The 14700-nt window shown below is 54.1% G+C and overlaps 2 protein-coding genes and 1 long non-coding RNA gene across 3 annotated transcripts; all 3 read right to left on the bottom strand.

Moving 5' to 3' along the window:
* Nucleotides 1-257: 257 nt before the first annotated feature.
* Nucleotides 258-6082, bottom strand: IL11RA (interleukin 11 receptor, alpha). Its single transcript, XM_008590319.1, has 11 exons — nt 5945-6082; nt 4656-4755; nt 4314-4374; nt 3304-3473; nt 3063-3177; nt 2877-2909; nt 2625-2791; nt 1811-1974; nt 901-1042; nt 471-590; nt 258-358 (listed from the first exon to the last, which is right to left on the bottom strand). Exons 2-11 carry the CDS (start codon nt 4753-4755, stop codon nt 258-260), a joined length of 1173 nt encoding a protein of 390 aa, XP_008588541.1. The 5' UTR covers nt 5945-6082.
* Nucleotides 6083-9674: 3592 nt separating this feature from the next.
* LOC103605691 lies at nt 9675-10195 on the bottom strand. The gene is made up of 2 exons (XR_551800.1): nt 10151-10195; nt 9675-10014 (listed from the first exon to the last, which is right to left on the bottom strand). It is a non-coding gene; the product is annotated as an uncharacterized LOC103605691 (long non-coding RNA).
* A 1067-nt stretch (nt 10196-11262) lies between these two features.
* Nucleotides 11263-14694, bottom strand: GALT (galactose-1-phosphate uridylyltransferase). Its single transcript, XM_008590318.1, has 11 exons — nt 14527-14694; nt 14075-14244; nt 13785-13860; nt 13649-13697; nt 13393-13522; nt 13181-13237; nt 12924-13046; nt 12524-12656; nt 12338-12421; nt 11885-12039; nt 11263-11602 (listed from the first exon to the last, which is right to left on the bottom strand). The coding sequence occupies exons 1-11, from the start codon at nt 14606-14608 to the stop codon at nt 11522-11524; spliced, it is 1140 nt and encodes a 379-aa protein (XP_008588540.1). The 5' UTR covers nt 14609-14694; the 3' UTR covers nt 11263-11521.
* Between the last annotated feature and the right edge of the window lie 6 nt (nt 14695-14700).

Raw genomic sequence — 14700 nt, 5'->3', positions numbered from 1 at the left:
CCTGGGGCATAAAAAGGCAGCTGTCTCCCTGACAATGTGGGGCATCTCAGTTTCCTCCAAAAGGGTATATTAGTAAAGTGTCAGGAGAGGAATCAGTGAGAATAATGAGTGGGGGATGGGGATAGGATAAGTTTTTTCCAGAATCAGACAGGTTCAGTGGGAAGTAAATGGGAAGTCATGAGGGGTGGGGATGGATGCGGTCTATGGGCATCAGAGTGTCTGTGGGAATCAGAGGCAGAGGGACCAATGGCAGTCACTTACCAGAGCCCCAGTGCCAGGGCCCCAGCCACCAGTCCCAGGAAAGAGAAGATTCCCAAAGATGCCAGTACAGCCACCTGCTCCAGGGGGTCCCTGTGATCTGAGGGGGAGGGCCACATGTCACTGAGAGAGTGAGCCTAACCAAGCTCAGTGCCCCCTTCTCTCTGGGGTTTTTCGGCTTCCACAACCTTTGCCCATTGACCAAAGCTCACCAAGTGGTTGCGGGTCTGGCTGGAGGGAGGGCCTTGGAGGAGTGGGGCTGTCCGCCTGAGGCTCTGCCTCCAGCTGCTTGTGTAACTGGCCCCCAGCTGGTATGTCCTTCAGTAGGGGCCCTGCTGTAAGGCAAGACCAGATAAGTGTCCACAAGCACTAGGGACGGGGCCAGGGCCAGGGCCTGCGGACAGGGCCAGCTTCTGGGAACACAGCATGTAGAAGTAGAGTCTGTAACTGCAGAGGTGGAGGCTGAGTGGCAGGGCTTAAGCCAGGGCAGGGCTGCAGGCAGCAGAGGCTGAAGCCTAGGACAGCAATTGCTGTGCTTGTGTGGGTGGGGCATGTGTCACCAGGCCGCCTTCAGCAAACCCATCCAGCTGATAGATGCTTTGGGGTAGGGTCTCTGCTCTTTTGTTTGGCTTTGCTTCTCACCAGTGCTCGGAGTTCCCCAGGCCTCAGGGCTCCAGGCGCTCCAGGTGCCAGCGTCCAGAAAGTCCCGGGCACTAACTCGCACGGCATGGGGCAGCCCAGCCACAGCATCGGTGATCACCTCCTCCAATCCAGCTGGCTCTACCTGGAGGTGAAGATGGCACATTATCCAGGTTGTAAGCTCAGAGCCTACCCAGCTCCAGTCTACAAAGAACATCCCTCCCTCCAAGTCCCGTTCCTGTCTGCCTAGTGGAACCATCTAGCTCTCACAATTGGGTGGCTGATGTGGTCCAGTTTACGCTTAGTGTTTGGAAGCCAGTAGCACATAGTGATTACTTAGAGGGGCTGTGGCACCAGACTGCCTGGGTTCAGGCACCTTTGAGTCTCTCTGTGCTTCATTTTTTTCATTTGTAAGATAGGGTTGAATATACTTAAACAAGATAATGTATGTAAGTGTGTAGCACTGTGCCCAGCAGGCAGACAGCACTAAATAAATAATATCATCTTATGTTGCCACTCCACAGACCTGATGCCAGCCAATATCTGACATCTGCACAGGTGGGAATTCCCTACTGTACTCAGCTGGGCATATGAGTGTTTGTATGGAGATGTACCTCAGGGTGAAAGGCACTCCTTTTCCTAGAAAAGTTATTTTTTTAAAAGCCACTGCTGTCTTCCCACAGTTGGGCTTAATCATATTAACAGCCCCACGGGGCAGAGGCTCAGTCTGTCATTCCCCGCTGCAACCCCAGCACCCAGCACAAAGCCTGGCTCACGAGAGGGGAGCATTCTGTAGGAGAAGGTGTAGGTCATAAGTGACCTGCCGGCACTAAGAAGCTATGCAGAACACCCAGGATCACAAAACCAGAAACAGGACCACAGCAGCAATTTGGGATGCAGCTCCAGGTCTCACCGTGGACCAGGCAGGATGCTGTGCTGGGCGGTACTGCAGCCGGAACTTGAGCAGGAAGTGGGGCTGGCGGGGCCAAGAGGCGGGGTATGTCCAGCTGGCACGCAGGCGACGGGGGTAACCGGTTACCGACTCCACCCTCAGCCCCTGGGGTGGGTCAGGACGCACTGAGGGCAACCAGACACAAAGTCAGGGTAGGACACAGGTACCCATCCCTTCCCCACCATTTTCCAAGGTGTGTGCTTAAAGGCGCCTTAGCCAGGTGCTTACGGCAGGGGAGGGGAAATCTTAGGATTGATCATCCATCAGGCTCAGAACCTGTCTGTCATCCTTATAAAATAAGCTGAGATCTGGGGTGGGGTTTTGAAATATTTGTTGATTGAAGAAAAGAGAGATTCTGTGTTCCATCCAAGGAAAATGAATTGACCCAAATTTCAGCCAGAGTTTTAGCGCCCCCCTCCCATGCACAAATCAAGAGGAAGGAGGGGCCAGCAGTGACTTCTCTTGGCAAGGAGGACATGAGATATGACTGCCTTCAGCACAGGGCCTAGAAGCAGACAGTCAGATGTGAGGCCAGGCAGCCAGGAAGGACTTGTGGGCAGTAGCCACAGCCTCTGGAGTGTGTGCTGAGGTAACCCCGCCTCCTGGGCTCTGATCCTTTTCACTTTTAGTCTCCACAGGGCCATCTGTGTGTGAAATGGAGTCTATGTTGGAAGGGAACTGTTTGTGGACTCTGGGGGGAGGGGGGGCGGGTCCTGAGCTGGTTTGGGGTCTCCATGGCGGGGATTTGAAGAGATGTCTACGGGTGGGTACTCACAGATGCTCTGCAAGCTTACATCCAGCAGGCGTGTGCTGGCACCCAGTGGGTTCACCTCAGTCACATTAATCCGGTACTGGCTCCAGAACTCTGCCCCATGGACTACACAGCGGGCAGTCCCTAGGGGGTCCTGGGGACATGGCCAAGGCCCTGTGGATGGACTCATCCTAGGAGGGAGAATGTGGTCTTGGGCTTTGGAAATGCCCACTGTGGGACCCAGCTGGATCCCCCAACCTCTCCCTAATGTCTAACCTCTGACCATCAGCTCCTGGCACCATCTTCTTCCTGGTAGAGAGAGGGCCATCTGAGGTCAGGAAGGAAAAAAGGGCCCTCTCCCCTCTCTGAGGCTTTCCTCAGAACCTCCCACCCTGCCTCTCATGCCCACATTGTGCCAGCACACCCAAATGTATAGTCACGCACACCCAATCATGCACACACCTGTAGGAGGTGAGGTAGCGGGTGGGTAAACCGCTGACCTGGCTGGAACTCCAAGTGCAGGAGAAGTTCTCATAGTCAGCTGCTCGGCAGGAAACAACAGGGCGGGCTGGGGGGTCTAGAAGCAGAGCGTGCAGCTGGAGACTGAGCAGTCCCCAGGTCCTCCCTACTCCAGAGGACTTACTCAGGTCCCAGATTCCCTCAGGAGCCCCATGTCTCATCACTGTCACCCTCCACAACTCACAGCCCAGCTGCAGGGTCACCGTGCCCACAAGTGCACCATCCAGGGTCCGGCAGGTGTATGTGCCCTCGTCAGTGCTGTCTACCTGGGCCAGGACCAGTTCGTTCCCTAGCCCAGAGTCGGGTCCCTGGAGCAGCCTTGGCTCCCCGTCCCGAAACCAGAACACCGGGGTCCTGGAGGTGAGATGAGGTGGTGATGGACAGAGAGAAGATTTAAAGTGTAAGTCAGACCATGCCACAGCTCTCCATTGGCTTCTAATTGCACTTGAAATAAAACCCAAATTCCATTCACTGTCTTACAAAGCCCCTTGTGATCTAGTCCTTGTCTTCCTCTCCTTCTTCAGCTCTTCCCTCTCCCCGTCACCCGCTGCACTCCAGCCACATGGGTCTTCCTTCTGTTCCCCAGGAGTATTGAGTACATTCCCACCTCAAGGTATTTGCACTAGCTGTTCCCTCTGTCGGGAATGCTTATACCCTAATATGTGCATGGCTGCCTCCTTCCTGAGCTTCAGAAATCAGCTTCAATGTCACCTCCTCAGAGAGACCTTCCCTGATTACCAGTAAAAAGTAACCACTCAGTTATCCTCTTCCATGTATCTCTTTTTATTTTTTGTCCTGCAGGTATTACCACCTGTTAAAATTCTTTTTTGCTCAGTGTCTATCTTCCTCATTAGGATGTAAGCTCTGTGAGGGCAGGCCTTTGCCTGCCTTGTATGCTGCTGTATGCCAGAGCCTAGAATATGACCAGGCATGGGGCAGGTGCTCAATATATATTGGTTGAAATTTCTATTGAATAAGGATGGTTAAGGCTGTGCATTAATAACACCAAGGTCAAGGGTTTGGATCCCTATACTGGCAAGCAGGCAAAAGAAAAAAAGGATGGCTAGAGGGTTAAGACAGATACAGAGGTAAGGATTACAGACAAAGGAGGCAAGGATGGGAGGGAACATGAGGACCAGGTAGGGTTAAGAAAGGGTCATGAGTGTCAGACCAACAGTTGGGAGCAGCACTTACCCAGCAGTCACTCCAGGGCAACACAGCATCACGGACCTGCCAGGTTGCCCATACTGGACCCCTGTGGAGGGCACTTCTGAGATGAGGCTCTTCCTTTACCCCCAACCCCCAACTTTGTGAGAGAAACTGGGTAAGGAGCAGACTGTTAAGCCCTGAGTGGGGGTCACTGAGTCAAAGCATCATGTTATAATCTGCAGACAGAGGCCAGAGGAAAGGGTAAAGAGGGGACCCAGTCTGGGTGTCAGGGGTGGGGAGGTCACAAGTTAGGCATGGGAAGGGGCCACAGTGAGGGTAGCAAGTCATATGTCAGACTTGGGGGTCACAAAGCAGGGTTCTTCTCACCTGGGGGGCCCCAGGCCTGGAGGCAAGGGGAGGAGGCAGACACCAGGGCTGTAGCCACGGCCACGAGGACCCTGCTCAGCCCTGAGCAGCTGCTGCTCATCTGTGGGGAGAGAGGCAGGGTCAGGGATACCCCACCCCTGAGATGGGAGGCTAAAACCTGGCATCTCCTCTCCAAAATGGGCTTCCTAGTAGGAAAACTTAAGCACCAAATGGGGCAAGGCTATCAGAAATCATTGGGGGATCTGACCTGAGGTCCCCTTTCCCACCATACGGCCAGTGCTGTGCACGCATGTGCACACACAGACACACACACACACCCCCCACTCCCTCCATCTCAGTCCTGGGCTTAGGGCCCAGAACAAAAGCCAGAGGCAACAGACTGTGCCAGCAACCACCCCTCCCCCCACTGCCCTTGGCGCCCACCCCTGGCACCAAGTGCTGGCACTGGCTCAACCACTCCCATTAACCCCTCCAATCTAGCTGTTGAGAATTCTGGTGTTTACCCCCACCTAGCCCAGGGCTAATCACTGCCTCTGACTAACCTGGGGCAGATCTTATCACCCTAGGGTGGGGGGCTGTCATCGTGGGTCTGCCCACCCTGTGCTTCCACCATGAGACTTAGCCCTGCTCTGGTTGCCAAGCCTCTCGCCTGGGCCCAGCTCCTTGTTCTGACTACTACGGCCACTCAACGGGGCTTGGCTCTGAAAACTTGTTGGTCTCAAGCCTGTGAGGCTGGATGAAGCTAGGGGGCGGGCTGGGGCTGCGGAGTTAAGCGGAACCAGATGCCCTGGCTGCTGCCAGAGGCTGGGGGTGGGCGAGGAGCCAGCAGATGGAGATGGAGACAGGGTGGCGGGGAGGGGAGAGAAGGGGAGAGTGAGAGGAGCTGGGAGCTTGCAGGGACAGGGGCCTGGCGTGGGGGCCACAGCACCAAGAGGTACTCAGAGATCAGGACTGGAGGCAATGGGGGCTCAATGAGGTGAGGGCTGGGCTGGGGACAGCATGAACTCAAAAACTCAGAGAGAAGGAGCTAACAGTGTGTGTATATGGGGATTTGGGGGTCCTAGTAGAGAAGGATTCTGGATTGTGGGGAGGAGGAAGAGGAAGGCAGTGGGAAATGGCCATGGGAAATGAAGAGGCAGATGGGGAGAGGGCCCTGGGTGAGAGCTCCAGAAGAGGAAGGGCACGGACCCCTCAGCAGTAGAACAGAGCAGGAGCCTCCACGTGTCTGTCCAAGTGTGTCTAGTTGGCTCACCCCAGCCCCCCATTTACCCTGCTTGGCCCCGCCCTACCTCGGTGATCCCAGTGGCTGACTGTCCATGGCCTCCAGGACTTCCTTCCACCAGCTACAGCACCGTCGCCTGCTCCACTCAGTTATGGGACCCCAGAACCATCCCCTCTTTCCCTTCCCTGCCCCGCCCCCTCTGGGCCCCAGAGCTCAGCCACCCCTAGCCAGGCCCCCTCCCCGCTCCTTCCTCCCCTCCCACTCGAGGCCCTGAGAAGGGAAGAGGCCTCCCCCCAGTCTGGAAAGGAAGCCACAGACACAGATTGGGCCAGCAAGAGGGAGAGGAGGGTTGCTTATGCTCATGTTCTGTCAGTGAGAGATTCCTTGTGTTTTCATGCAGCCAAACACAGCCACATTCACGCCTGGACTCACAAGGCAAGGTTAACAAAAAGACACTCCCCTGAACACACGTGGACACAAGCAAGGGAAAAATCTGATGCAGACTCATGCCCCCAATCCTTTCACTCCCCAGCAAATGTTTCCTTAGGGCACAGCTGGCTGTGTTTGGAGGGGAAGAGAGGCCCAGGCTGGGGGATATAAGGAGAGGCCACAGAGTCCAGTTACCTCTCCCCTGGAAGTTCCAGCCATTTCTCACTTCCCCCTCTACTCTTTGGACCCCAGCACCAGGAAATGCCTTTGGTCCCTTGGTGCCAGATACACAAGAGCCACATTTACCCTCAGACTCTCACTCCTAGTCAGATACAGTCACTCGCAGCCACACCAATACACTCAGACATCCTCACATTTACACATCTTTATACACTCACAAAGACACACACACACACACACACGCACTGCCCCTGGGATGGGCTCACAGCACTCCCTAAAAGCAACTCCTCATCATAGTTTAAGCCCCCTCTCCCAGGAAGCTCTATGTAGTGGCAGGTCCGCATCTCATCACTGTTTCAGCCCCCGGGTAGCCAAAGAAACAAGGGTAAACCGGGGAGTCAGGCACAGGGACACAGAGAGGGACAGAGAGCATGAGAGGTAGAACTGAAAAAGCAGATACACAGAGATACCTGCAGAGACAAAACTGGGAAGAGACAGAGAGAGAGAGATCTCTGGGAAGATAGTAACAAGGAGAGAAAAAGAAATACAGGGAGACTGAGTCAGACAGGGAAACAAAATAAGGAGCAGTGATGGGGATTCCTGAGCAGAGGAAGGAGGGGAAGCTGCACGTGTTGGGGATGGTCTGTCTCTGCTAGACACTAAGAGGAAGGTCAGTCCCACTGGCTATTGAATTAGGTTCCCCAATATAGGATCACAGCTACATTCCCACACAGTCTAAGTTAGGGCACAGGACACACATATAACCACAAGTCTCTTGCTGTGCTACTGCTGAAGTCACACACTGGCACACACAAACCCAGCCACCCTCTCTCACGCTGGCAGGTAGTCTTAAGTCCCACAGAAGCCCTCCCAAAACACATTCCATGATGTGGTCACAGTCCCTCTCACATACACAAACACACAATCCGATCTCACCAAAAACTGCATTGACAGATACACACATAATTGCACAGCCACATGCAGGCTTAGCTACATGCACACTGACACAAGCAGTCACGTTAGCTGACAGTTGCACCAAGTTCCAAGTGACATTCGGGCACGGAGTCACACACCGACATCGAGGCACACACACGGTGACAGTCCGTCAGTCACTCCGGGCCCTTCGGATCATACACCACCCTGCCCCGCCTCCTCCTGGCAAGACTTCGTGGTCTACACCCGCCGGCCCCACCAGGCCTCACCTTCCGCGGCCGTCGCCGCCAGCGCCCTCCGCCCTCGCCCTCTGCCCTGGCCTCTACTCCCTCCCGCCCTGGGCCCCCGCAGTGGGGGCGGCTCCGCCTAGGCGCCAATGGAAGGAGAGGGGTGAATTAGGGGGGCTCCCGGCCCATTGGAGCCTCTGACTGCCAATCACCTTCACCCCCACCTCCGCCGGACACTTCCTGTCCCGTCCCAGACTGAGGAGGCTGCCGGGGACAGAGTCTGGAGCTGGATTCCTGGGTCCCCGCCTGAAGGCCTGCCCTGCCTGGGACAAGCAGGACTGGAAGCTTTCAGGCCCTTCCCCCTCCCAGCTGACCAGGAACAAAGACTCAGGTCCCAAGCAGGTGACTGGAGAACCTGAAGGTGTCCCTGACTCCAGATAAGACAAGGAAGGAGGGGGGCTGGTTTAGGGTAGTGGTTCTCAAACCCTGCCGGGTATTGTGGTTTTAAAATTGCCGAGCCCCACCCATAGCAATTCAATAAAATCTCTGGAGGTTGGACCTAGGCATCAGTATTGTTTAAAACTCCCCAGCTGACTCCAAAATGCTGCCAAATCAAAGGTGTAAGTTCAGGGGTGTGTGCGTGGGTGTGTATGTATGCTTTAAGAAACCAGCCACTCACCCAGGGCTCTCATCCACTCCCCAGTCACTGGGGGCTCAAGAGATGTGTGCTATGTGATAAGGATTGAATTGTGCACACCAAGTTATATGTTTTAGAAGCTTGATCCCCACTGTGACTATAGAGAGGGTGAGAAATCCTATTATGGTAATCGAAAGGTGGGGTCTTGAAGAGGTGATTAGATTGTGAGGACTATGCCTACTGAATGGATTGATCCATTGACTAATAACTTGATAGATTTATGGTGGTCTGAAGACTTTAAAAGGAGCCAACTGAGTTTAGACCATTGACTAATAACTTGATAGATTTATGGTGGTCTGAAGACTTTAAAAGGAGCCAACTGAGAAGTTTAGATCTCTCTCTGGTCTGCCATTTTCTGCCATGTGAGACCCCTGTGTTGCTATAAAGCCACCACCAAAGAAGACCCTCACCAGATGTGTTCCCTGGACTTTGGACTTCCCAGTCTCCAAAACTGTAAGCAATAAATTTCGTTTTCTCACAAATTACGCAGTTCCAGGTATTTTGTTATAAGCAACAGAAACACACTAATATACCATGTCTGTCTGATTTCCTTCCAGACAAAGGCAGTAATCCCAAGGGTATCAGGGAAGAAAGATCCTAAACTGGAAGACAGGCAGCCAAGGTTCTCCTGGGCCAGGTTCAGTCACTATCCAGCCTTAGTGTGATTTCCACACCCATAGACTCAATTCCCCTGGGAAAAGAATAGAGACAAAAAGCGTCTGGCCACCCCTGCATTACTCACAAGCTTTGCCTTCACCTTAAAAGTTGGAGGACACCAGTGGCATCAGGTTTCCTGAGTTGCATGGCCTATTGTTCCCATAGTGTTGCATAATCTTGCCAGGGAAACAGATCCAGAGGAGAGAGGATAGACCCAGGGTCATTCGGAGAACCATGCCCTCCTTCCAGGCCCTGGGGCTCCTAACCCTGGCAGCTCTTCCCCTGCCAGAGCTGTTTTCTGCCCTGTGCAACTGTTAGGGCACCGCCTGCACATACAGCACGTGAGAGTCTGGAGAAGCCAAGGACACAAAGCCATGTACACGCTCCCTATCCAGCCCTTCAGCCCCTGTGGGCTGGAGCAGAGCCAAGCTGCAGCCACTCACAAAGCCAGGGTTCTGGCCAGCAGCCCAGGGTCTGGCCACTGACCACTGGGACAAGGATCCTGCTTATCTGCTCCCCACCAAACCCTCAAGCCCAGGCTTGGTGAGCTGACACCCCAGGGGTGGTGGTAAAGGGGGCTCTGGCCTTCCTAAAGCTCAGCCACAGCCAAGAACACAAGATTTTAAAAGTTTCCCAAAGTGGAATGTCGTCATTACACCATGAGTTAGAGAATCTATAGGCCAGACAAAATACTGAATTTAATTTTGTTCAGAATTTTTGCATCAAGTTCTTACACATCTATAGGCAAAAAAAAGTTGTGGCTGGAGCTGGCTATTAGCCTTTAGCCCCAGATCCCTATAGATTAGAGTTCACACTCTGGTGTTAGAATATGTGATTAAAGTTTGAAAAGCATAGTTTTGTTGATGCTATATCTGCCCAAACTTCAGGCCCCAGTTCCCTCAGGCAGGATTCAAGGCCCTGTGGTCAGCATGGTCAGGCAATGGCTGCTGCCTCCCTGTCCTTCTGTCCCAGGTGGTAATGAACCTCCGGAAGTGCCCTTAGTCTCTCTGCAGCCTGGATGGGGGACAGGGGACAATCATGGAAGGTAAAGGCCACCGAGAATGGTGGTATGAAGTTCTGAGTGCCCAGGAGACACTGGGGGGAGGGCCTGTGGGATTGGGAGGCTGGAGATAAGAATTGCTGGAGTTACCAGAGGATGAAGGAGTTGAGCAGCTCCTGAGTCCCTAGGACTGCCNCCATTGACTAATAACTTGATAGATTTATGGTGGTCTGAAGACTTTAAAAGGAGCCAACTGAGTTTAGATCTCTCTCTGCTCTGCCATTTTCTGCCATGTGAGACCCCTGTGTTGCTATAAAGCCACCACCAAAGAAGACCCTCACCAGATGTGTTCCCTGGACTTTGGACTTCCCAGTCTCCAAAACTGTAAGCAATAAATTTCGTTTTCTCACAAATTACGCAGTTCCAGGTATTTTGTTATAAGCAACAGAAACACACTAATATACCATGTCTGTCTGATTTCCTTCCAGACAAAGGCAGTAATCCCAAGGGTATCAGGGAAGAAAGATCCTAAACTGGAAGACAGGCAGCCAAGGTTCTCCTGGGCCAGGTTCAGTCACTATCCAGCCTTAGTGTGATTTCCACACCCATAGACTCAATTCCCCTGGGAAAAGAATAGAGACAAAAAGCGTCTGGCCACCCCTGCATTACTCACAAGCTTTGCCTTCACCTTAAAAGTTGGAGGACACCAGTGGCATCAGGTTTCCTGAGTTGCATGGCCTATTGTTCCCATAGTGTTGCATAATCTTGCCAGGGAAACAGATCCAGAGGAGAGAGGATAGACCCAGGGTCATTCGGAGAACCATGCCCTCCTTCCAGGCCCTGGGGCTCCTAACCCTGGCAGCTCTTCCCCTGCCAGAGCTGTTTTCTGCCCTGTGCAACTGTTAGGGCACCGCCTGCACATACAGCACGTGAGAGTCTGGAGAAGCCAAGGACACAAAGCCATGTACACGCTCCCTATCCAGCCCTTCAGCCCCTGTGGGCTGGAGCAGAGCCAAGCTGCAGCCACTCACAAAGCCAGGGTTCTGGCCAGCAGCCCAGGGTCTGGCCACTGACCACTGGGACAAGGATCCTGCTTATCTGCTCCCCACCAAACCCTCAAGCCCAGGCTTGGTGAGCTGACACCCCAGGGGTGGTGGTAAAGGGGGCTCTGGCCTTCCTAAAGCTCAGCCACAGCCAAGAACACAAGATTTTAAAAGTTTCCCAAAGTGGAATGTCGTCATTACACCATGAGTTAGAGAATCTATAGGCCAGACAAAATACTGAATTTAATTTTGTTCAGAATTTTTGCATCAAGTTCTTACACATCTATAGGCAAAAAAAAGTTGTGGCTGGAGCTGGCTATTAGCCTTTAGCCCCAGATCCCTATAGATTAGAGTTCACACTCTGGTGTTAGAATATGTGATTAAAGTTTGAAAAGCATAGTTTTGTTGATGCTATATCTGCCCAAACTTCAGGCCCCAGTTCCCTCAGGCAGGATTCAAGGCCCTGTGGTCAGCATGGTCAGGCAATGGCTGCTGCCTCCCTGTCCTTCTGTCCCAGGTGGTAATGAACCTCCGGAAGTGCCCTTAGTCTCTCTGCAGCCTGGATGGGGGACAGGGGACAATCATGGAAGGTAAAGGCCACCGAGAATGGTGGTATGAAGTTCTGAGTGCCCAGGAGACACTGGGGGGAGGGCCTGTGGGATTGGGAGGCTGGAGATAAGAATTGCTGGAGTTACCAGAGGATGAAGGAGTTGAGCAGCTCCTGAGTCCCTAGGACTGCCTGGGATGTTATAGGGATTCTCAGGGTCATGATTGTTGGGATCCCTTGAGGAAGTAGGAGAGAAAAGGGAACCTGGGGACCCAGGATTCTCCGTGTCCTGACCTGCTCAGGGGTGAGGTCCCTCTGAGCCTGGGCAAGCATTTCATAGCCAACCATGAATTTCCGGACAGTGGCAGAGCGTAGGAGTGGAGGGTAGTAATGAGCGTGCAGCTGCCAGTGGTCCCAGTTGGCCCCGGCCTCTGATCCTGTGGGAGCCCCTGACAGGAAGAAGGCAGAGATGGTGGGGAGGGCCCCTTCTTAGTTCTTCAGCCTAGCCCCTACCCCTATACCAGGCCAAGTACCTGAAAACTACATCTCCCAGAATCCCCTGCCAGAGGGGAGCCCAGGCATAGAAATCACACGGGAGACACAGTTTCATGAAGTTTGCTGCTTCACCCTCAGTCCCAGCATCCCTTCTCTGGACACTTCCCCTGGCCAGTGTTTCAAGGCCCGCCAGGGGTTGTAGTCCAGGGGCTGGGCTTCAGGAGCCAGATATAGGTACTCAAAAAGCCTCACCATGCCAGCCCATGGAGTAGGGAAAGGACATCTCAAATAGGTTGTCGTACTTGGTCAAGAGCTTCTTCATGATGGAGGCTAGATCTGGAATCAGAGCATGATTCTTAGCCTGAAGCCTAGATTTTGGCCCTACCACAGCCACTCCCATCCAGTGCCTAGCCCCAGGGTCCTAGTTGAGCGACTCACCATCACGCTCGGTGGGGGTCAGTTCAGGCAGCCTCTGCACATGTCGACGAGGCAACAATAATGTCTGGAAGGGCCACACTGCCCAGAAGGGGACCAGCACTAACCAGTGATCACTGGTTAGGACCAGACGTTCCTGGGCAAACAGATGGCCATCAAGGTGAGTGTGGAGGGATCAGCAAATAGGCAGGGGAAGCAGAAGAAAAGAATGTACCCAGAATTTGATGGATTCTCACCACCTCCACCACTACGACCCTAGTCTAAGCCACCATTATCTTTCCTTTAGATTATTTCTGGGGCCTCTCAGCAAGTCTCTCTGCTAGATTCCTTCTACCCTTTTTCACACACCTCTCTCTTTGGGGGTAAGAAGGCTAGGGACTCCTTGGGCCTGGCTCTCTCCCACCTTCCTGAGTAGCTCCTGGCGGCCATACTCCATCAGCAGGGGCTCTCCATGCTGACTCCAATAGGCCCGCTGAGATCGCTCCTCACGCTGGGCAATATCTGGCAGGAAACTGCTGGCCCACACCTGTCAAGGGGCAAGAGCAGAGAAGAGTAGGCAAATCTTTTACTTCCAAGCCTCCATCCCTTAATCAGTTACCCTGCCAACAGGGCTTGCTCAGACTAAGCCAAGAAACCCATAGGAGCCTCTGACACACATACCTGGCAGTGGGGGTGGGGGTTGGAACAGCCCATCATGGTTCCTTTGTTTTCAAAGATCTATAGGGCAGGAGTAGGGAGCTTTAACAGCCCAAAAGACACCAAGTCAACCCCCCTGCCGGCCACACCATGTGGAAACAGGAATGCTACTCCCAAGAACCAAAGGTGAACCTCCCCCTCCCTGCCCATCCAGGGGAGGCAGTGACTTCACTGACCTGCACCCAAGGGTACTGGGCACCCAGATCTTCTGTGACCGAAGCCCATGCATCGATGACAGCCCGGATCTCAGGAACCGACATGAGTGGCAGTGTCATATCCGACCAGGGGTGGAAGCACATGACCTTACTAGGTAGTGAGGGGGGAAGGGATGACAGAGAGATAGGACTTGGCTGTGCTAGAAGCAGGGCCCAAACCCAGCGCTCAGTCTTAAATTGTGGGTTGAAGGTTGTAAGAGGGGAAACGTATAGTTACCAAACTCCTCTAGCAGCCTCTGCTTGGAAAAGGGGGTGATCACTGGGTCCTGAGATAAAGGGGTATCACTCTGAAGCAGAAGTCCCCCAAGAGGTCTAGCCTCCCTCCTCCACAAAAGTGTTTGGAAACAGGTTACCTGGATAGGGGGCATCAGGCTGCAGAGCTGGGAAGTCGTTGTCAAACAGGAAGGTGCCATCGTAGTGGGGATTCACCTACTGACAAGGATGGGCTAGAAGCATTCACTGTCCCATACCCCTAGTCATCTGGTGGGCTTCCAGGGCTGGACAGGCTACGTGGGGGTAGGGAAGACCCACTCCAGTGGACGAAAAGGCTTGGTGGGATATGACCTAGAAGGGGATCCACTGCCCCTGTGGGTGAAGGGCAGCCCTAAGGGGGAGCTACTTCCCCTGGGCTCTACAGGCTTACCTCTCCATTTGCCCGTGTTGCCCCGGGACACAGAGGGTTGAGGGGGTCATGGCGAGGCACTGTCTTCAGAAGCTGGGGCTCCACTTGCCCCTGCCAGGGCCGCTTCATGCGGTGAGCTGACACCAGCACCCACTCATCCTGCAGCGGGTTGTAGCGGATATGCTGATGCTCTGGGGGCAGATAGTCAAGATCAGTCAACAAAGCTCTCCGTTTCCCTCTCCTCTGGGTCTCACCCACCAGCAAGCTCAAGCTCGGGAGCACCCTCTTGGTCCCGTCCTGCTCGGGAGCTGAAGGCCCAGGATTGCACCTTCCCAGCGCCAACAGGCCTGCAGCCCCTACACCAGCGCCTCTCTTCGTCCTGCCGGCCTTGGTCGAGGTGAGGGGTGGACCTCGGGGTGGAAGCAAGAACTTCCTAAGGAAGGGAGGGCTAGTCCTGGCCGTGCTGCAATTACCGCTCGCCCGGAAGGGTGCTGCCGCGGCGTCCGCCTCTGACGGCTGCTGGCGTTGCTCAGGGCCGGTTCCGCTGCGCGACATGAGGCCACAGGGGGGTCGTCTGGAACGTGCGCGGGGCCGCGCCTCACCCTTTTCTCGTCTGCCCCACCCCGCCCCGCCCCGCCCCGATGATT

This window comes from Galeopterus variegatus, unplaced genomic scaffold (assembly GCF_000696425.1).
Source record: "Galeopterus variegatus unplaced genomic scaffold, G_variegatus-3.0.2 Scaffold5987, whole genome shotgun sequence".
Classification (NCBI taxonomy): Eukaryota; Metazoa; Chordata; class Mammalia; order Dermoptera; family Cynocephalidae; genus Galeopterus; species Galeopterus variegatus.
This window is presented reverse-complemented; position numbering and strand designations above follow the sequence as displayed.

Excerpts from the sequence above, each read along its gene's own strand:
- IL11RA (XM_008590319.1), bottom strand. The coding sequence starts at position 4,755 with ATGAGCAGCAGCTGCTCAGGGCTGAGCAGGGTCCTCGTGGCCGTGGCT. Across the intron at positions 2,910-3,062 it reads CGCTACCTCACCTCCTACAG|GAAGAAGATGGTGCCAGGAG; the intron begins GTGTGTGCATGA and ends TCTCTCTACCAG. Across the intron at positions 1,043-1,810 it reads AGCATCCTGCCTGGTCCACG|GTAGAGCCAGCTGGATTGGA; the intron begins GTGAGACCTGGA and ends CTTCACCTCCAG.
- GALT (XM_008590318.1), bottom strand. The coding sequence starts at position 14,608 with ATGTCGCGCAGCGGAACCGGCCCTGAGCAACGCCAGCAGCCGTCAGAG. Across the intron at positions 13,861-14,074 it reads CAACACGGGCAAATGGAGAG|GTGAATCCCCACTACGATGG; the intron begins GTAAGCCTGTAG and ends CCTTGTCAGTAG. Across the intron at positions 11,603-11,884 it reads GGGACCTCACCCCTGAGCAG|GCTGCAGAGAGACTAAGGGC; the intron begins GTCAGGACACGG and ends TCCCCCATCCAG.